At 46.8% G+C, this 22,495-nt stretch overlaps 1 protein-coding gene across 2 annotated transcripts in view; it reads left to right on the plus strand.

Moving 5' to 3' along the window:
- The window catches only part of ARMH3 (armadillo like helical domain containing 3), a 128,879-nt gene extending 107,852 nt beyond the window's left edge, over nucleotides 1-21,027 (plus strand). For both annotated transcript variants that reach the window (XM_055790299.1, XM_013300510.3), the window contains 2 exons: nucleotides 12,272-12,388; nucleotides 18,636-21,027. In XM_055790299.1, the coding sequence (XP_055646274.1) occupies nucleotides 12,272-12,388; nucleotides 18,636-18,728 (210 nt within the window). In that variant the 3' untranslated portion in view covers nucleotides 18,729-21,027. The remainder of the gene's footprint in view (nucleotides 1-12,271; nucleotides 12,389-18,635) is intronic.
- Nucleotides 21,028-22,495: the final 1,468 nt, after the last annotated feature.

The following is a 22,495-nucleotide window of genomic DNA, read 5'->3' on the forward strand; positions in this document are numbered from 1 at the left end:
TATCTGGGAATAGGGCAAAAAGAGAATTTAGAGAGAAAGCGGAAGCCTTGGTGATCAACTCCTTAGCCCCAAGAGTGGCATCATCTTTGTCTAAGTCTTCAGTAGTGCTGTATGTACAAGTACATCCCATTTCTATAGCCAGCAGGTTCAGTTTAGAGCTGTGACAGCAAAGGGTGCATGTGTTTGATTCAGAGGGCAGGCGCTGTGGACAAGTAGTTCTCCAGCTTGCTGCTCTGCTTACTGATTAGCTCAACTTGAGGATTCAACAGCTAAAGGTGCTTTGGAAAAGAAGCATAAGTTTTCTTCTCGTCCTTTGAAGAGAATGGGTCCAGTGCCAGCACAAATCACCTTTTCCTTGAATGTCAATGGCAGGCATACAGCCAACACCATACTCTTATCTGGCCCATTAGCAATAAACCTCCACTTTGTGCCATGTCCTTCCTGCCCATCCAGCATCTGCGCCTCTGTGGAGATAACACACTCTCATAGAGGTAAGGTGCCTCTTTTCAGTCTCTTCTCAGCCTTATATCCTGAAGGGGTTTGTCTCCTGTGGTGTTTTGGGGTTGTTGCTGGGAGCATCTGACTTGTGAGAAAGCTGTTAGCTTGAAGAGGTGGTAGGTCTGATGCTTTAAGGATGTAAGTGGAACAGATGTTGCAGGGGTAAACACTAAGTTCCCAAGCATGCAAACCCTTTTTATCCTCCAGATATCTTTGGATTGCAAGTTGCTGCTTAACTGTGGCAGGAATCCTTCTTGAGAGACGCACCTATTGTCTTGGGCCCTGATGGCTTCTGTTGGGTATAAGGAGAAACAACTAGAAGTCACTGAGTGTCAGCAACTCTTGGTGCCTCTGTTTATTTCAGAGAACACACATACACTACTTTCCCTGAGAAGGACTGTAATAAGTGTCAGACCGTTTGATTTCTCAGAAACCTCCGACCTGTTTTCTGTGTGGGGTCCATGCCCAAGTCTCTGTTCTCTCTCAGATTCACCTTGCTGTCTGCTGGCCAGCTATCCTGCACATCTCCATTTCAGTCAAGAAGTGTCTCAGCCCACGGCGTTTAACATCTCATTAGGTTTGCCCTTGCTAGTGACTATTTTGGATAGTAGCCTCTATATCACCAGCTGTCCCAATTTAAATAAATGTTCCTTTTGAGTTAACTTACCATCAACTTTAGGCAGCTCTGTTTGTACAGGCAAAAAGAAGTTTTCTATGCTGGCCATGAATGCTTCCAAGCATAAACGTTCTCATTCTGTTTCAGCTCTGGTCATTGCCCAGATGGAGTTCAAAGAGAGTGACACTTTCCAACAACCCAAAAGGGAACAATTTAACAAACTGAAATGTTAACAAGCTTCACTCCTTCAGCACGTTGTATCTGCAGTTACTTGGTTCTCTTGTTTTCTGTCTTTCTTATCATAGACTTTGACCTTTCCTTTTCCTCCAGCTGTGCAATGCAGATTCAATTAGGATCCAAAAGTGTGTCTGGGATTTGTGAGGAGACGCTTAGTTGGGACAGATTGGATTCCATTGTCTTGATAGGAATTTCATCACTGTCACAATTCTTATAAACATAACTTGCGCAGCTGCATTCTCAGTATCTAGGGGCCAGTCATCTCTGCTCCTTCTTACCTTCTCGATTACTCCTGATGAATTTTGCAGATTGAATTTATAAGCCTTTGAGCTGTAGGAAAGTCTGCTAGATATTGCCGTGCAGGAAAGGACTATTGGAGCCACTGTGATAAACCTGGAAATGTTGGCTCAAGGCTCAACAGTGGTTAGAAAGTCAAATAGATAATTAGAAACTGTTAGAGAACAAAAATAAAGCAGGAGTACTGTGGTGTCACTGTGTAAGTCTGTGACAACCCATGTTTTAAATCTTGTATGTCAATTTCCAGTGCCCGTATTTCAGAAGAGATATTGTAAAACTGCAAAATAGTATAGAAAATCAAATGGTTATTTGCTCATCTGATTTCTTGGCTACCCAGACATCTTGCATGTATTCAGAAGTTTTGTTGTACCTGTCTTAGAATGGACTTGAGTTCATTTTCCACATGTGGTCGGTTAGGCAGGTGAGCTCTAGATTTCCTCTTTCTTAGCTTCATTGCACCTCCTCAGGCCACTGAATTACTGCCTTTTATCATTTCCACTGTGCAATTAATTGAGGTGGCCTTCTATCGTGACTATTTAATTGCTTAAATGTAAGTAGGAGCAGGAGCTGTGGAACTGATCTTTCCGAGCTCTGCCCCTCCAAATGCACACCTTCCTGCCCCACTCCTAGCTGGCTGTTCCTCTGGCATGTCCTATGTCGTTTTGACTTACTTTAAATATACAACATCCACTTGCTTTGTGGCCAGTTTTTTAGTGTATTGCTGTTTAGTTTTGCTGCTTCCTTTAAGTGTATTCATGTTGTGCAAACCAAATTTAACAAGATTTCGGATAGTTTGGGAGAAAAAAAAAAAATGAGCTAGATAAGTATACTTTTTCTCAGCAAGTGTCAGACCCAGGGCTGTACTGGTACCAGCTTGCTAGTTGCTGTAAAAGAACAAGACAAAAAAAAAATCAAATGCATGGCAACTTCCATAGATTTTTTGAGTGTCTGTGTTCTCCTTTCATTCATGTTGGTCTTCATGTCAGAGTCCTGTTGAGTTTTTGGGGTTTTTTGTAAGTCAGTCTGTAATCATTATATCCTGTAGAAGTCAATGGTGGCTGTGTGAGGAGCACAAGTTCTCTTGGATCCTTTACTGATTGCTGTGAACCTGATCAGGTGACATAGTTCCAGAAACTTCCTGTGACTGCAGATGTTTGATTAGACCATAACCAGCATAAGCCTCCCCATTGATTTTTCCCTTGGGCACAATTAGGTTTTGGTTTCTTTTGAACTGGAACAGTTCACTTGCTTCTGTCGGGGTTTGAATGAACGGAAGGGGGCTTGTTGCATACCCTGTCTTAATCTGTTCTCTAGACAGCCTTATTTCCTGAGCCAGCTGTCTTCTGGGCAAATTTGAATCTCTGTCCTAGGAATGAGTTTTCTCTGGTCTACATGAGGTATCCTGTTGTCACTTTGTCGAGGCAGAGTGAACTGAAATTGTGTATTTGAGTTTCAGTGTTTGCCAGGATGCTTTCTGGCTGCTGCTCCTAGAAAGATTTATTTCAGACCTTTTCTTAAAATATTCAGCTACAGTTTTTTAGGTTCTTGTAGCTGTATTTGAGTTCTGTAACATCCTTGTATGCCCTGGCATTCTCAGTTCAACTGGAGCAGCAGCTTATGACTTAAACTCTTTTATCTTGTTGTGGGCACGAGGGTTACTGGTCTTACTTTGGTCAGTTAACTGGTGCTGGAGAGATGCTGCTGATTTATATTTTTTTTTTTCTTTTCTCTGCCTTGATGAGGACAAGGTCTTCTCTAAATAGAGAATTGCACTAAAGTTTGTGCACAAATCACAGCATTCAGTTGCTGAATGCTGGTTAGCCACGTAGGCTGAATGGGTAATATGCACAGTGAGCATAAGGATGCTCTTGTCCTCTTGTTTGATGTTTTGGTGACAGCAGTTGATTTACTGCTGTGCTAAAATGCAGCTGGTAGATAAAAAGCTTCTCCTGGAACAGCCCATCGCATTTCAGCACTTAAGTTAATTGTAAGCACAATGGGGAAATAAAAAAATTAACGGTCCAGTCCATAGCTATCTGCAGTGCATTTTGAGCTTTGGCAGAATTGCAAGTGCTCTTACGTACCTAGCAGTGAGAAATGTTTTCATAAATGCCACCAGCTGGAGATAAGGGTTCGCAAGTCCAAAATGGGCTGTAACTCCAAAATAGCAAATCTATCTATCTATCTGTCTCAGGGTTTTATGCTCCTGCCTTCATCCTGGCCTTCCTTATGCTGCCTGCCTTCCTCGCAAAATTTCTAACAGGCCAGCTTAGCGGACCTCATTCAGTTTCTGGCGGATCTCCCCATCCAGATCTAAAAGTCTGCTCTGGAGGGTGCTTATTTTATGAATTGATATAGTCAAAGATAATTTGCTTCAAGGTCTTTGACTTCTTTTTTTCTGCCTGGTCTTGGGAAGTGCCAGTGTTGTGCAGTACATGGATGTTCGTTCCCTTGGCAGAAACCCACTGAACCCATTTTCCTCCCTTGAATGACACAGAATTGCCTCCTGTATTTCCTCTTGGGAGCCTGTCCCTGCAGTCTGGGAAAGAGCATCCATGGTCCCACGGAGAGTGCCAGGTTCTTTCTGCCAAGTGGGATATGTAGGTTAGTATAAACCCACTGACCATCTTTGGAACTGAGAAAAGAAAATTGGTCTTGAGAAGCAGCAGTGTGAGGATTAAGTGCATTTTGCTCCTTGTGCTCCAAACCCAAAGGGGTGGTTGAGCAAAGTGCACTTAACAGTTATGGGAGTTGTCATTTATGTGTAGGCATGACTTCTTGAAATTACTCTGTAGTAAAAAAGTAATGGTGGCATAGGCTTTCTGGTGAGGTGAGCAGGCTTTCAGCTACCTGACTCCTGGAGCTCAGAGGGTGTCGTATTCCTAGCACAGGACTCCCCAGCCCTAGTGATGGCTACACAGGGATGTCAAGGGTTATCAACCGTATTAATATCTTCTATTCGTCTATACCACTACAAATTAAGTCTTCTGCAAGCTGTGCACGTAGCTGGTCTCTGTGACCATGTGTGTCTGTTGTTACTTGCCTTTGTATTCTTTGAAGCCTTTCTGCTTCTTAAAGTAACTGTTGAATCTTGGAAGTCCTGTCCTAGGAGAGCTTGGAACAGGCATTGCGTTGTGCATTTACAGCTCCTTCTGGGTGGAGCTGGAGAACAGTTTTGGCATTGGGATGTTTCTGAAAGATGTGTGATTTTCCGATCGGTTGGATCAGTGAGTCTTTTCCCATCATTAAATAGAGTTGAACACCTTTAGGCTTCTAATGGATTGTGGGTTTGAAACATTTCTGGCGCAGATAACTCTTGTCCCAAAAGAGGTTGCCATTTCTGCTAGCAGAGTTCAGAGAATGACAGTCACTTTCTAAGTGAGCTTATAAATTATCTTTAGAAGAGGCACCTGTGGGCAGAGGAGGAAGACTGTAACCGAACCCTCCCACTCCATGGATGAAACCGTCAACTTTGTAGGCTTGTTTGTTTAAAGATCACAGATCTCTATGTGATCATTGAACAAACATCTGAGCTACTGCATATAGTCTGGGCCCGCCAGAATGGCTCTATGCTGAGGTGAGGAGAAGAGGCTGTGAAATGTCCCTCCTTGATGTTGCTAAGTGTCATCATCATCATCTTTTACATATGATCAAAACCTTTTGCCTTGTGTAGAGAAGTGGCAAGGCCTGGATTTCAGTAGCACTCAAGTGAGAATGTATAAAAGTAGTCCTAAGGAAGGATTTGGGATGTGGAGAGTTAGTCTTTCCTTGTGCTTGGCTGGGCACAGAGTAGTGCAGCAAACACAGCGGGACTGCCAGGAGTGACTGGCAGGGGCAAAGGACAAACTGATGGGCCTGTTCATTCCCAGGTTGCTAGACACAATGTGTCCTGGCTAACGCTCCGTGAGCTGAGCAGGGGAAGGTTGGCAAACACAACCTAAAAGGTGTCTGAGTAACTGGTGGGAGCTGTGTGCAAAGGGTCCTGCACTCACCTTAGCAGTGGAAAGCAGGGGGAGGTACCTTCTCTCCTTGTCTCCTGGTTCACTCATCTTTGCTGTGTGCCGCTCAGCCTTGTCTATCTGTCCATCTTCAGGCACTGAACAAGAGTCCCATCAGCTTTTGTATCTCCACAATCAGGACAGAAGCACGTTTTCATGGCCCAGTGCCATCCTGGGGCTCATGGGCAGCTGCCCCGCCTCTGCAGGCTTTTCTTCCCGCTATGACCTGGGCAGATCTTGTGTCTTACCTCCCAGCATTGCTGATGCATTCTGCGTTGGTGCAGTCCTGTTTCATACCTCAGAGGAGAAATTTGCCCTTGGTAGCTTTCACTTAATCTTTTGGGCTAGCAGAGCTTTTTACTATTGGAAAAATCCTCCTTCCAGGAATTTTTCCTGCCCTCAGAGCAGACAGGATGCTGCTTCCTTACTCTGGGGGTGACAGTTGTGTGAGCTGGTGGAGGCTGTCTTACAGGCTTAGTCTGAGCAGCCTCACACTCAGCCTGCAGCAAGAGAGGGCCAGAGGTCCTTCGCTTGCATGTAGTGTGAATGTCAGCTGCTTGATGGAGGCGATCTGGGGCACTGGAGCGGGAATGACAATGTGCTGCACATCTTGCATTTACATGGCATGGCTGCGCTTGCATCTCCAGCCCAGATGTCCAGACAGTCTTTTCTGTCATGTGCAGCAGCCCCACTCTGTATCCTCTGGATCCATAGATGTGTGCTGTATGTACAGCATATCTTGGGAATCTGAGTCGTTACTGTCATAGCAACATCCTCCTCCTCTTCCTCTTAGCATTCATGAGCATGGAATTAATACCCATGGCTTGATGAGCTTGGGGGTGGGGGCTTGTGTTGAGGCATCAGCGCTGCATTTAACTCCGGGACAGCTGCAAAGGTAAGGTAGCATTGGGTCAGACAAAAGCTCTGTGCTGCTGCTTGTCCTAGGCTGGGTGCTTTTCTTGAAGCGAGTGAGAATGACAGCTGCTTCCAGCCCATGTGTGTAGCACCAGCCGTCTTAGTAGATCCTCTCTCTGAACTTGGCTCCTGCAGACAGTGAAAGAGGAAAGGCAGAGGGAGATGAGTGCAGCCAGGGTCTGGGCAGAGTCTGTTGGGAAATGTGGCAGCTGTGTGTGTGTTTTTGTTTAACCTCTAATTATTTAATTATATGCTTTGGTTTTGGCACTTCTGGGGGTTAATTCCAGCAAAGACCAACCTGCATCAGCAACTTTTAAGTTGCTTTGTGAGAAGTGTGATGCCATTTGAAAAAAAAAAAAAAATAATAATTTTCCATATTAATTAGAAGATAGTACTGTGAAATTTATGTCAATTATCTGGCACTTTATTATGGAGAGGCAATGGCCTCTTCATAGTCCAGGTGGCAGCAGCCTTTTCATTACAGTGAGAAATGTTGCTATTCCATTGAATTCACTAGGAGAAACACTCAGGGACTGAGTTGCTTGTGGAGGTCTTTGAGGGAGAAAAAGAGGAAGATTTGTACTAAACCTGGATAAACAAGCCAGTTTGAGGGACTCCAGTGTAAAATGCACATCAGGCTTCTACTAGAATAGGGAAAGCTTAATGTCTCTTCCTACAGCCTCCATCCTCTGATCTGAGGGGACAGACTGCTGGGTTTGCTGGTGGTATCCTCAGCTTTGCCTAGGTTTCAGAGGTGGGACTTGCCATAATTCCCTCTGTGGTATGCAGGCAGTGACAGGCACTCTGCCACCTCTGTAGAGGGGATGGAGGGCACGTTTGTCCCTGGCTGCCCTGGGGCCCCTATGCGGTGTCTGTGCCCTAGTGCCAGTGAGGACTGTCTGCTTCATCCTGCGGCACGGGACCAGCTGGGACAGCAAAGCCTGGCTCTTAGCAAGTCCTGTGAGGGCTTGCTGGGCCTGATCTGGAGAGACTCTTCCCAGCCCAGCCTTGTCAGCTGCATGGAGTTGGTGTGGGGGTCAGATGTATTTTAACCTGGGGGTTGCTGGGGTGTTTGGGTATTTTTGCCTTTTGCTTGATGTGAGGTCGGTCAGTCCTTTTCCAACTGCTTGTGTGTCGTGGTAACTAATGACTGTCTTAAGGGCGTGGAAGGGCTTTAGCAAGGTACTGGTGATGCTGACTGATTGCATTCTTGTCCTTTCCTGCACTGATTAAGAAGACAGTGTAGACACCTTGTTGTCTTCTTGTTTCTGTTTTTCCTGTATTTTTCTGCCACTGCCCATGCATGCTTCCCAGAACCTACCCACCAGCACCATGTCCTTTGCTGGGTGGTGTGAATTGGTGGCACTCTCTAATTTGATGTTCTTGTGAGGCAGAGACTGCAGTTGCGGATGATGAAAGATTCTGCTCCCTCTCTGGCTTTGCTGCTGTGTTCTCCTGGGCAGGATGGAGATGGGAGACTGCTGCATGTAATGCCCTTGTTTCCCCCAGACAGGCTTTTCCGAGGCCCAGCCTTTCCTGGGAGAGTGCAGCAAGTTGGCTCCTGTTGAAGATCAGCCAGGGGAAACTGTTCTCTCTGGTGCAGTAAGGAAGGAGCCTGCGCGTAGAGAGTGGTACAGCAAAACACTCTTGTTTTGAATGTGGAAAATTTTGGAGCAGGGACAGTTGGTTCTGGGGGAACTGGTTTCAGAGTTTGTGTCCATAAGAGTCCACTGACCCTTCAGAGGTTGTCCATCCAGTTTGCAAGGGAGTGGTAAGCTGGTGGATGCAGCAAAGTAAGGAGCCCAAAACTCTGAAATAGTCTTGTTCCTCTGGGTGCAGTGGCATGGCATGGGTGGGATGCTGCAGGGAGCTGAGCCCTGCATCAGCCCCCCTGTAAGAAACCAGCCCCCGCACTGTGTTACCTGGGGGTGCCTCCACTCGTAAGCTGTCAGTTTTACTGGGGAAGGAGGGTTATGGGGCACAGGCAGTTGTAGCTGCAGGAGGAAGCTGAAATCCAAGTGTTACAGAAAGCACTTGCTGTTCAGAGCAGCTCCTGAAAGGTTGGTTTGGGGACACATCTGCAGGGACCTGAACTGCTGGCGTGTCTCTGGAACTTCTGGAAGGCAGTCAGTGAGTGAGTGGTGGGGCAGGGGGTTAATTTAATGGCAAATTATCTTTCATTTACAGTGGTGCACCTCCCCTGACTTCTGGTTTGTTGCAGTGGAGTAAATGAGTGAATGTAGCCTCTAGGGCTGACACAGGTAGCTGCAAAAAAGGAATTCATCAGCCTTCACTTTTCTCGTGTTGACCATGTCCAAGTTGCTCATTTCTGTCATATTCTGCTTTTTAAGACTCTGATCCCCCTAACATAACCTACAAAAAGAGACTTAGGTTGTGACTCCTCTTAATTTAATTTTTTTTCCACTGTGAAGATCCAGTAAAGCATTTTTTTTAAAAAGTTTTCCCTGCATGCTTATCCTTGCAATCTGAGAGTTACATCAAGCTCCTTGGAAATCATCTACTGTCAATTTTCCTCTATCCTTGCTTGACACTGGAAGTGGTGTTCTTCCAGCTGCTTGCGAGACTTTAAAAAAAGGAGTGACTGTTTAAAATCTGTGTGGAAGAGTCCAGCTAAAAGTCCCTTTAAGTTATTCATACTGTACAGTCTTGGAATTTGTTTTCTGGTCTTCCATAGAGGTTTCTAGGAAGACCAGACTGTACAAGACCTTGAAGGAGTAATGCTTTAATCTCAAAATTAAATTCCTCTAGTTCTTTTGTATCTGACAGAAAGGTGCAGATAAAGATCTTGTGTGTTTAACACAAAAGGGCTTTCTTCCGGCAGTACTCCTGAGCAAAAGTCAAAGCAGTGTGTAATAAGGGCAGAGGATGCTAACATGAGGTCTTCTGTTACACAGAGGATGCAAGTTTTTGTCATCTGCGTATAAAGCTGATGCCTTTCAAACCTTCCTGTTGGACAGTTTTAATACCTTCTGCTGCTCTTTAACCTCTCCTCTGTCTAGCAGCTGCATCTTTAAAGAACAGATTAAATAGTCTCAAGAATAGCAGGTCGTAATCTCAGTAACGGTGCCTATCCATTATAAAGTATGAAGTGAAATGATCTGTGAGTGGGTTTATCTCAAATCCCACATAGTATTCTTTCTCAGCAGCAGCAAGAAAGGGAAATTTATCAGGCAGTGAAGAGAAGCTGTTTATTTTTAACTTACCCTTTCTTTTTAAGTTCTGTTTCATAATTAAAGGAAATAAGGAGTGGAAGCCAATGAAAATTCATAGCTAAAGGGATAAGCTGATCTCAAGTTCACTGCAGAGATTACAGTAAGTAGTGGGTAACACAGTAGAAACTCTGGGGCCTCTTTTTCCTCCCCTCCTCCTCCTAGAGTATCAAACTGAGTTCTTAGCTGCCTTTCAAAGGTGAGACAGGACGGCTGATATAAAGATACTGCTTACAGAGCTCAGTGCTGCCCTCAGAGTTTACTATTAGCTTCTCGTCATGGTTTGAGGATGCCTCTGAGGATCTTCAGATACTCACTACTCGGCTAGCAAGGAGGAATCCTCATTCTTTTTGTGGAGAAACATGTATGCCCATTGTCTGGGCACATCTATACGGCACTACGTGTGGCTATGTGTATCCAGGCACAGGGGAGTGAAGAGGAGCCCAAGGGGAAGGGTCCTGGGGAGTAGAGTAGCCTTGAGTTAAATGTCTCCACTCTGAGTTACTGCTGGAGAAGACTGTTCTACTCCTCACACTTTAAACAAGGTTTCTCTCCTGCACCTTACTAATCTTGGTCAACTTGGCTTCCTCAGACTGACAGGAGGATAGCCCTCTGATTCATGCAAGCTGCTGGATTCTTTATTACATTGTACTATTATTCTCCATCCCTCGTGGATAGTTGCATCCCAGAGTAAGTTATTCCTGTACTGAGACAGCTTTCTTTCATCATTGCTTTTGGCTCTGTGATACTTTTGCAGCTTCCGCACACAGGAACAAGAAGGCCCGACTGAATTTGGAGATGGCTGTCATTGCAGGGGTTCTTTCTCTGTGCCAGTGGAGCTGACAAACAGCGTTAGGGAATGAGTCTTGGCGAGGAGGCTGTGTGCTTTTGCAGCAGCAGGACACTGACAGGCTGTTCTTAAATAACATTGCAAAATGCTGATGCCTACCCCTGGCTTGCCTCTGCAGTGCTGGAGGACAGGTGAGCTGCAAAGACTCTGCTGTATGACCGTCTCATCTGGGAGCCACTTTTTTACTCCCAGTTCTCATTTGGATTGATGCCCTGTGGCTTCTGCCACCTCAGGCCCTAGCCTGCTTCTAAGTGTTTGCATGAGTGTCTGTGTGCCCCTGCCACATGCAAAGTTTGGGGGAAACAAGCTTCTGAAGGAACCCTAAGCAAGTCTCGGTCTCCCAGAGTAAAGGATACAAGGACTTGATTCAGTCCTGTCAAGGACAGGAGCTGCCAGCTGCCTAAAAGGGTAATTGAGGGTAGTGTTTACATTGTTGGGAGGACAAAAGAAGTGGAAGGGGATCCTTATTGTTCTGGTCACTCTTGTCTTAAATCCTCTGCAATGCTTTTCTTAGGATCTTTTCGGGGTTGTGATGCTTTGGGGCAGAGTCCTCTTCCTTTGTACCTTATACTGTGTAGTCCTCCTTAGTGAGGCCTTTCATGAGCAGAGGCTACTGTAATGCAAACCTGAGATTTTGATATTCTGTTTAGCTCTCAGAGCAAACGGTAACAGCCTAAGAAAGAAGTTTATGTGTTTTGAGAGAATTGTTTCAATCGTGTGCTTTGCCCAGGAGTGCTGAGCTATATGGTTCCTGGTAGGAAGATTATCATTACTTACCATCTCAAAAAATGCTTTGAGGAATGCATTTGTCCATGCAATGCTTTGAAGCTAAAAAGCATTGTGGGAGTGCCTCTTGGTGTTCCCTAGTTAGGAAAATGAATAGTTCAATAGGACAGAGATGTTTAACTATGAATTTGCAAGCATAGCCGAGTGCGGGGAGCACAGTAAGGCAGTAATATAAGCTGGAGTGCTTTGGTTGCAGTGAAGGCAGATAATAAAATATCTCCTGGGCAGGAAGACCTGGATTCATGTCTCCATCTGTTCCCAAAACCACAGTCTGTATGGGGGTTGGTCTTCTCTTTATGCCTGTCAGAAGCTTGTTCCTATCAGGAGGGAAGAGCAGCGCTCTGTATGGAAGCTGACCTGAGCAGCTGAAGAGGCTGGCAGTTTAGCAGATTATGAATGGTGATTAGCAAGCCAGGAGGGAGGTCTGCTGGCAAAACTAGCACTGGAAGGACCATGGGGTCAGGCAAACCTCTGTTTGCATAGTGCCTACTGTGTTACATTTGGGTGTACACATGGTAATTAGCTGCTTAATTTAATGAGATCATGTCTACTTCTCCTGGTGACATAATAGTATTTGGAAAACTGCTACTGTCATAGATACAGGCTCATCCACTGTTCTCATGAATGGAGAAATTCTGACATCTGAGGGCTGTTCCTTACTGGCATTAGGAAGGCTTTAGTGCCAACCTCCATGTTTTTATTCATGAGCCAAATATTGGCTGTCAAAGCCACATATGTTGTAAAAATAGGTGCCAGAGCTGTGATCTATCTCCGCTTTGTTCCTCCTGTGCTGAGGGTGTCTGTGGGTGCTGATGACTTTGCTGTATTTGGCTGTGTCTGGCAGGTTTTGGAAGTGGTACGGTCCAACTACGACACACTGACTCTGAAACTGCAGGATGGACTGGACCAGTATGAGCGCTACTCGGAGCAGCATAAAGAGGCTGCCTTCTTCAAAGAGCTGGTAAGCTGCCCTGATGCTGCAGAATCAACAATCCTTTTCCAAAGCCTTTGCTTACAACCTAGGCATTTGGAGTGTAGCTGAGCAGTCCTGTTACTCCATTGGGCTGCCTCCAAAGGTGGGACAGGAATGGGATCGGAACAGACACTGCATGTCTCAATAGATCTGGAAGCTCCCTGGAGCTCCCTGCCCAGCAGTACCTGGCTGGGGAGGAGCCACCAGACTACTGGGGCCAGCCAACTGGTCAGTCAGCCCCTGCCCCTTCTGCCATGGGGATCCACTGTGCTTGATGGTGGTAAATTTGCATGGTGGAGAAGCTGATTGCTCCCCACTTGGGTTTATGGGTTTATCACGTAGAGCAGCTTAGTATTTTTGTTGTTGTTAAGGAGACCACAAAGTATGGGACTGATCAGAATATGTGACGCTGGTGAAGCATGTGCCTCTCATTGCTTTTCCCCATCACTCACAAAATAGGGTTCCCAAGAAAAGAAAGCAAAGGTGTTCCCTAGAAATGTGTCCTTCTGCCAGAAGAGAAAGCAAATGGTAGAAAGACCCACAAAAATAATGTAGCAAAGACAAAACTGAGTCCAAATAATTTGGGTTGGTAGTTACATTCTTCAACAAGCCAGCTTGCTCGCCCTGCTCCAGAGATCCCTGACACAACATTTCTTGTCCACCAGCCACATAGCTCAGGAGTGTTTTTGTAGTGGCTGGTATCTGAGGGGAGCCTGTTTTTTCTCACTTTTGAATCATTACAGCTTCAGTGAAGGGAGCGATCTCTAACTCTGGCAGCTTTCTCTGCCAGTTTGAGAGCTGATTCTCCCAGCTCTGTCCTTGCTGACTGATGAGTAATTGGTGCCTGCCCACTCTGTCATGAGTCTGCATGAGTTTGGGAACGTTACGCCTCCTTCTGTCTACTCTACTGCAGAGCAAGCACTCCTGAATCGGTTTTGCTTCCTTCTACAGAATGCTTTTTAATGTTTTTTGGGTCATTCCAGCCCTACCTTTGGGTAGTATATGGGGAAAAAACACTTGCAACCACTTTCATGCCGTTTTTCTGTGCTCTTTTGTGCCTGCTTTTGTCCCTCTGGCCTGCTGTTTGATACGTTAGTTGGAATACACGCAAAGAAATTTGACCATAGCCTTCCTGTGACACAGGCTTCTCCTATTACTGCACCCTGGAAATAAGATGCATTCATGTTTCTGTTGTCATCTGTTCCATCCCAAGGGCTCCTTACCCTCCTCAGCCAGCATCTCCTTCCCCAGCCTCTTGGCCACATGACTGCTCTGCTTCCTGCATGCCCCACTTTCCACTTGGCCTGGCAGAAGCTCAGGCTGATCATGCCAATTGATTAAAATTACATTCTCAGTCCTAAGAGCATCACAGCTACAAAACATTTCAGCTAAAATTATTTTCTTCCTAGCCCAATTTATTTTTTTTCCAAATCCCAGTTTTGTATCACTTAAGAATCTGTTTAGCATAACCAGTCCCTCTTCAACTCCCTACTGAAAACTGCCCGTCCAGGTACCCCTGGGACCCTCTTCTCAAGAGCATATGAAAGCCTGAATAATTACTGTCTAAATGTGCTGATTTGACCCAGTTGTGAATCTGTTTAATCCACATTTCTCTAGATGCCCTGAGAATTGGGACCCTATTAAATGTTCTTTACTCACAGCTACAGAAAATCCCCTGCATTCCATTAAGCTGTTCCCTCAACACAGCGGGAAATCAACCTGATATGTTACCATTTGTCTTCAGCAAACCCAGCTGGCCTCCCATCTTCTACGATGTTTTTTCCTCTAGGTGATAGTAACTGATGGCTTTATCAATTGATCGAAAACTCATCAAAAAGGCCCTAGTTTGCCCTGTCCTCCCCATATCCTCTTCAAAGCGCAGGTACTTGGCTTCCTTTCTTCAAGGCTTCTGAGTCTTTACTTCAGCTTCTGTTGCTGGTCTGATGTTGAGTAATGTTTAACTGCTGAGATCCTCAGGATTTCATAGAGGGGTCAGAGTGAAGTTGCCGCAGTTTTCTTCATGGGCTTTGCCAGAGGAGCAGGGCTGGTGGTGAGCTACAGGTTTCCAGTATGGATTCCAAACTCATGCTGGTCCCATCAGGTCTTCCTGAACCGGATCTGTTTGTAAATAATTCTTTCCAGATTCTGCCTGGTTTTCTTATCTCTGTGTGATTGCATTGAAGCAATTCCTTCTTGGTGGGGAATGACACACAAGAGCCGTTTTCCTTTTCGGCTACCTTTTCATCTCTCTGTGCTCCCATTAAGTGGGTGAGCAGAAACTTCCCCAAGCCATTCTCTGGGCTCCTTTATGCTTAGAAATCTTGTTCTCACTCCTTTGACATGCTTTGCTAATGCACTGCTTCACTTCTCTGGCTTCCCCTCAGTGCAGCTCTTTCTTGCTAATCCCAAAGAAAAATCTGCTTTCTTCTCCCATTCCCTTTTCAAAGCAGCTTTCAAAGGCCTGTGATACTGCAGCCACGTTGTGGTGGAAGGTGATGTGCAGGGTGTTTTATCAGCTGGGTTTTCTGGCCTGTTGTGCTGCCTTTGAGGGTCTAAAGGAAGTAAGTTAGGAAGTTTTCTAACGCTTCTTATTTCTTTTCCTTTGAACCCTCAGGGATGTCATTTGAGGACCATGCTGCTTTGATAGGATGAATGGTTTGGATGTGAGCTTTTGGACCCTTGTGTGTGGAAAAGAGCATCTTTCCAAAACATTCACTGTCTTTGCACTTGGATAGGTTTCAGCAGAGTCTCAACATAATCTGATTAGGGATTGATTTCTGCAGGGGAAATTACACTAATTTAACTTTTAATTAGATGTAGTAGTCAGTGTAAACCTTTCTCCCATTGTACAAATTTCTTAAGAGCTGCTTGTTGATTGGAAACAGGTTTAATTGATGGGGCTTGCTGTGAAATAGTGTTGCACACGTTCAGCTATAAAGACACCAAACAGAACTGAATAATGTTTTCTTCATGTGGTTAATGCCATTGCTTCATCCGTTCTTTCATTTGTTCATTGTTCTCTAGGTGATGTCAGCATTTCTTGCATTTCCCATTTCTTCAAAATCTGTGGGTTAAATGTGATCCAAGCTGCTAGTAGGGAGAAAATTGTTAAAGCTTTTCTGGCCCTAGTGTGCTCCAGCATGCTCCACACAGAAGCAAGAGGGAAGACGTGCTTTGCTTCTGTTCCCTTCAGAACAAATATTAAAGTTCTGAGCTTGCTTTCTGAGGCTGGTTTTGGCCTCGCATATAAGCCACTCTAGAGAGTTCTGGTAGCTTCCAGGCTGGCAGCCAGGCCTGGGCTGCCCACTGCACCACGAGCCAGGAGGAGCCCTGGAGTGTAGCCTTGTGGATGGAGCAGCTCAGCCAGACTGCAGGAAGCTTCTGAAGTTTATCCTTGTCATAGGCTGACACCTCCCTATGTCAATGTCTGGCCTTCCCACCCCAAAAGGGAGATGAGCTCTGGCTCTCTGGTGCTGGAGATAACTTGAATTAACTCTAATTTGAGCTGTTCTTACCTCTTAAGCTGGCTGGATCAGAGCTGCCTGCTTTCTCACAGCAGAAGAAAAGCTGGGCAAAGATTTGTAGAAACGTCAGAGTCATCTTGTGTGTTGTTAACATACCCGCTCCCCTGCCCAACTTGTGTTAAAGCAGAGCTAAGTCCATCTAGACTGCTCTTCACTAGTTTGTGGTTAAGCTCGTCTTGAAACCTGAAGGTGTCTGTCTTTAAGTGAAAACAGCTCCACGCTGGCCTCAGGTGACCTGCTCCAGCGCTTCACAACCCATAGATTTAAAAGTATTTCCTCTTTTCCAGTGTAAGTCGTCTTTGTCTTAAATTAAGCTGAGTATTTCTTGCCCCATCCCTGGGGAGCCAGAGAAATATTACTCACTGTTCTCTTTCTGACCTCATTTTATACATTGAGGAGTGTTTGCTCTAGTCCTTCTAAACCTTCTCTTTGCAAACTAAACAGGCTTAATTTCTTGTGCTCTACCCCATAGCTACAATTTCCACAAAACCCTGTGTTCTCATCATGTGCTACTCCATCCTCCCTTTCTGGGCTTGTAGGTACAGCTGCCACATCCTGCTTGGAGACCTTGATGTGTAAACAACTTGGACATCTACTGCTGGTGTCCAGCTCCTGTCAGCAGTTCCTGAGGCCAGGAGCTCATTTCTGCTTGTTCCTTCTATTGCTGGGACCCATAAAAATGTTTCTGGTCAGAATAAGGATGCGAGCTTACACTACGTGTAGCATCTGCCCCTTTCCTGCAGGCAGTCACGTTCCCCAGGGCAGAGGACTCTCCACATCTCTTTAGCCATGGCATTCCCCTCTTCTCACTTCTGACTGGATCACTGAGGTGGGGAGCACTTGGTAGAACTGGGACCAAATCCAATCAGTGAGATACCTGTCTCCTGGCAGGGAGACGGCCCAGTACAATCTGGTGTTCTGGAGACCACATGCAGTGGTGTTTAAGGGAGACTATAACCTATGATTATTTTACAGGACATGATCCCAGACTATTTTAGTATGGAACCTCCTTTAACCTGACAGGAGACTATAGGCAAGTTGGGGGTAGGTCTTTTCTCCTAGATAACTAGCGACAGGACAAGAGGAAACAGCCTCAAGTTACGCCTGGGGAGGTTTAGATTGGATATTAGGGGAAAAAAAAAATCACTGAAAGGGTGGTCATTCATTGGAGGAACAGGCTGCCCAGGGAGGTGGTGGAATCGCCATCCCTGGAGGTGTTTATAAAACATGTAGGTGCGGTGCTTAGGGACATGGTGTAGTGATGGACTTGGCAGTCCTGGGTTAATGTTTGGCCTTGATGATATCAAAGGTCTTTTCCAACCTAGATGATTCTATGATTCTAAGTCAAAAGACACCCAGAGAAGAGAGGTGAGGGGTGCTCCAAGGGAGCAAAGATGCATGGAGCCTCTGCCAAACATCCTGATGAAGGAGAATTTGTGGTTTCTGCAGATGCCATAAACTTAAATTTTCTGTCTCTGTGCAGACATCTTTGCTAACTTGCTTGTTGTTAGGGTCTGTGCAATGGGGCTCACCAGGATTCATTTCACAGCTTTCCCCATTAAACTCCCATGTTCTCATTTACTTCCCATTCTTACACTCTCTGCCTTTTTGGGAGCTTTCTGCCCTTCCCTTCTTTCTGTCTCACCAGGGCAGCACGTGGGACCCTCAGCAGTATAAACACTGCAACTTGCTCTTCCAGCTCCTAGTGTTGGATTCCTTGTTTTGCTTTCTTATAATTCATCCCCCGGTGTTTTTAAAAAGCACAAAACGCTAACCAGGTCAGCAACAACGTTATTATCACAGGCTCTGAGTCTCTGGGAACTGTAATCCTGTTGTTTGGATGAGCTTGTGTCAGTTTTGCTTTCTGTCACTGCTGCACAGTCGCTGACACAGATGATGTTTGACTTTGTTTTCTCGTTGCCAAGTGCAGCTGAGACTGAGCCCAGTCTGGGGCCTGCGTGTTCGGCCAAAGAGTCTGCAGGCATGAGGGGGGAAGGGAAGCTGCTGCGCAACAGGGTTGCCCAGCTCTTCTTCACAGACTCTGCAGGTGGCCAGAAGTCCAGGCATCACCAAGGGACAAAGGTGTCTCTTCTTCAGAGGCATCTAGTGAGCCAGCCTCAAGTATAAGGCACTCAGCGCAGAATACACAAAGCTGGCTCTGAACCCATGGTTTTCTGCCACCTTGGGGGATAATTTGTGTTTACCGCACAGTAGCGTGGCCTCTGTCCTTTCCTTAACTCCTGACTTTGGCATTGCAAGTTCTGGAGCAGGACAGGGGTAACGTCACTGCACTCATCCAAGAGAATGCTGGCTGATGCTCCACTGAGCACTGACAGAAAACACTTTTCCAGCTGCAGCCTGGAAGTACTCATTTTCCCCATCATTTTGCCCCAGAACAGGAAACACGTCATAGCTTAGGCATCCAAGCAGAGCATCCTCTCCCATCCCTGTCCCATCTGGAATTTGCTCTCCTTGCAGGAATGTCTCTATAGACATTCCTGTTATTCCAGGAAGCAGCTAATCCTCAGGGCTTTCTTGCAAAGGTGGATTCTCAGTGAGAGCTGGCTGCAGCAAGTCCTCTGGAGGTATAACAGCGTGCACAGCTGGTCCGTGCTGAACCTGGAGGTCAGCAGTGTCAAAGCTGCCACCGTGCTTATGGGGAGCCAGGAAGAGTCCCTCGGCTAAAACATCTTGGTTTTTTTCTCTCTCAGGTTCGGTCCATCAGCATCAATGTGAGGAAGAACCTTGCTTTCAACACGCTGAGCCAGGAATTGCTGCTGAAGGAATTCTCTACGATCTCTTGAAGCGGGGACGCTGCTGCTGTGCAGGGCTGACCAGAGATGGGCCTGTCTGGGCAGGGACACTACAGATCTGCAGCCGGTCGCCCCTTGCCTTCCACTTGCAGAAGGGACTGCATTTCTTTTAGGGGAGAGCCTTGCTGCTGTGTGTTTGATCCCAAAGGCATGTGTTTCGACAGGACTGGGGCTGAGGAGAGGTGATCAGCATGTTGAGGAGGAGGACGAAGCAATTTTGTAAGGTGCCATGGGGGTGGGCAGCCGTTCCTATGACGTAGCACTGGGAGATTCCCTCCGCAGCCTCAGGGAAGATGCACTGGAAACCTTTGTGGCAGAGCTGGGGAGAGCTCACAACCAAAATAATAAAACCAGTCCAGCTGCGTGGGACAGTTCTGGGTTGAGATTGCTCACCTGCTCTATGGGGAAAGCTCTCTGATCCCAAGTGAGGGCTGTTCTTTTCCATCAGTCTGGATCAATCTGCCCTCACACAATGTAGGTCAAATCCACTGCTGTCCCATTGGGAATGGTTTTGGGATATAAAAGTTTCCCCAGGGAGCAGGCCCTGTCACTGCTGGCTCCTGATGTCAGAATGTGCCACTTGAACCAAGCCATTGAATTACTGGAGAAGGAGAAATTTTGCCTCCAAGGCTGCTGGCTTACGGAGTCTGGTCTGAGCCAGTATGCAAGAATATGGGTCATCGTATGGAGCACTTTGTAACTGGAGACCAGCTCTGCTTGGGGTCATGGTGGCTTCCAGTAGCACAGCATATTTCTGCTGTTTCTAGGGTTGAGGGACATTTTTAGATATTCTGTTTTCTTGGGGCAGAGGATGGGTTGACTCCCTCTACCCCCTCCCTTACTGCCCATCAGAGACTGCATTGCGACAATCCTCCTCTTCCTCACAGGAACGTCTGCCTTGTATGTGTTTGCAAGTGCCTGGTGACCTTCATGAATTAAAAGGTCCCCAGTTTTTCCCTTGTGCGTAGCATGCAATTAAGATGCAGCTGGAGAAATAGTTACTTCACTTTTTCACTTGCCCTCCTCTCTTCACCAAGCAACTTGCAGCAACAGTCCACTGAGAACTTCCAAAGGAAGAGCTCTGGGATGATGCTCTGGGGCACAGGCAGACCTTTCTGCTCCAGAGCCAGTCTTCCAGAGGTGCCCAGGTCTGGCGGAGCCTGTTCAGAGTGCTGTGTCTGGCTGCCAACTCAGGAATACGCAGCATAAACACCTGTTCCCTGCTTGTGTGTTTTCAGCTCCCAGCAGTGATGTTAGGGTCTTGCCTGACTTGGTGGACTGAAGCAGAGAAATTATTTACATCCCAGATCCACTTTTTTTTTTTTTCTAGAAAACAGGTTTGTTTTTTTAAAAAGTGCCTAGTCCCTCTCTTAGCCTTGTAGATTAGTGTGAGTGATGTGAATGTCATGCTCATTTACTACCATTTTTTAGGCAAGGCTTCTTCATGCTAATGTGTGTTAATTGTGTTAATGTTTCATCTTCACCTGCCATGAGCATGGGAAACTGGAAGCTGTGTCCTTGGCTACCCACTGGGCACAGCACCTGATTAAGACAACTGTCTGTTTTCCTTGGGAGCACTGGCTTCTCCAACAGAAGATACTTTGCCTCAGCAGGGAATTATGTGGCTCTTGTCAGCCATGCCAGACACTTGCTTTCTGCCGTGCAAGTGTGTGGAAATGTGTACATGTCAGAGGGACAGTGCTTGGGCGAGCAAGCAGGCTCCATAAAATCACTCTGCTTGAGAGCAGGCCAGGGTGTGCAGGAGGCAGCTTCTCCAGTGAAAAATGAGTAACAGTGGTTTGCAGCACATGGCACTTGTCTGTATGTGTGGGGAGCTCTTGCTAGATGATCTCGCCTCTGAGGAGGGGAGTTTCTTCTAGGTGGGGCTTGAGTTGCTTCCTGGAGGTGCAGCCCCACGGTCACTGCTGTCAGAGCACTGAGTTAGCAGCTGTCCGCATGCCTCCTTTCCTCTGATCCCATTTAGGCTGAGACGAGGCAGATACATGAGAGAGCTGGAGATGAGTCTGCCTCAGCAGCCTCTGGGATTTTCAGCTTTTGACTCTGGGCTCAGCCATCAGAGGTCTCGTCTCCCCCAGGACATTCCCTTGCTGGGATGAACTGAGAAACCCAGGCTGTGACTGGGAGCAGCTCCTGAGGTCAGCCCTCATCCAAGGCTGAGCTGGGGAAGACTCTGACACACCTCCTCTCGTCACGCTGTCACTGAACCAAGCACTGTAAATGGATGTACATACAAACCTAGAGCTCAATAAATAGCAGAGCCCTGCCTGTCCCAGAGCGTGCAGTGTCTGTCTTTCACAGAGGGGAGAGTGGCGGTGTTATGGGGGTGGCCCTGTCACCAATTGGTGACACTTGGCTGCAGCAGGGCAGTCGCTTGCCCTTGGGCTCTTCTTGCCTCTGCAGAGGGAGGTTGTGGTGCCCCTCAGCGATGCCCCCTCCTTGGTCTAGGCTGCGGGTACCAGACAGTAGCCGGCAGCCCTCTGCCTCTCAGGTGCCCCTGGGGCTGTCAGCACAAGCAGCCTGAGAACCTGGGAGCGAGGGGTGCAGAGACCTACCTGTGCGTGGTACGATGCGTGCTCTGCTGCTGGTGACTGCAAACTCTTGTTCACAGATTCTGCTGCAGATTTGCCCGTTTTGTTAAACACCCAACACCTACTTGTGTTTTGAGGCCAGCCTGAACCGAGCAGAAAGTCATCTAACTCTTTAACATTCAGCCTCAGGATGTGGCTGATGGCCCCAAACTTTCCTGTATCTGATCTGAGGAGTTGGGTGTATTTTATTATATCTAATTCATAACCCAGTCCATTATTGGAAGAGCTGGTTTTGAGGCTTGGGGAGTGTGGGGAGAAATCAGATTGCTGCCTTTAAATTAGGCAGCCGCTGCAGGGAGACAAATATTTTACAAAATAATGACCACATTCTGGAGGAGAAAAATTGAGTTTGAGCTAAACTTTGGAGGGAGTTATTAAAAATTGATTTGTAAGTGCCTCTGTGATTTTTGGTATTGTTTCTTCTTCCTTAGCTCTTACAGGTCCCATTTTTCATGCAGACTCCAGAAAGAAGCAGCTCCTCAGGAGCTGAGTTTCCCCTGTCTGGGCTTTGGGTTGTCAGAGGAGGCACTGTGCCTTGGGCACAGGGTACCAATGGGGGGTGTCAGCTCCATGTGATGGTTTGGCTGCTCCTTGAGGGTGCCAGGAGCAGGTAGTACCAGACCCGTGAGTGTCACTTACAGTGGCTGCAGAATAGGGTGCACCTTTGTCCACCTTCTCTGTTTGGTTTGCAAGCCTCTTCATCCTCTTCCTGCTGTGTGATCGAATCTATGTGACATGGGGCTGTATCTCTGCAGGATTAAGCTGCTCTCCATGTGAGCGCGTCCTGGTGCCTGCTGGAGCGCTTTTCTCTCCCTGCCTGAAGAATTGCGTGCTCTTGCTCTGCTCTGGGGCCCTGCCAGGCTGTTGCATGGTAGGTATCAGGAAGGGAGGCTTGTTATCCTGGGGAGAGCTGTCTCCTAGACAGCACTTGCACAGGCAGTCAGTGCCAGTGTGCTTCCATCTGCCTCCCCGTGCTTCCCTCCTGGGGTGGAGCCACCATCCTTCCCAGTTCCCGGCCCAGCGCTCGGTGGGCAGAGTGGGATGCCGTTACCCCTGCCAAGTCATGGCTGCCACTGTGTGTGTTGGGGCTGGTGCGTGGCCAGCAGTCTGTAGTAAAGATTTACAGCTGGCTCTTGGCACTCGCCAGCA

Source organism: Falco peregrinus, chromosome 1, assembly GCF_023634155.1.
Source record: "Falco peregrinus isolate bFalPer1 chromosome 1, bFalPer1.pri, whole genome shotgun sequence".
Lineage (NCBI taxonomy): Eukaryota > Metazoa > Chordata > Aves > Falconiformes > Falconidae > Falco > Falco peregrinus.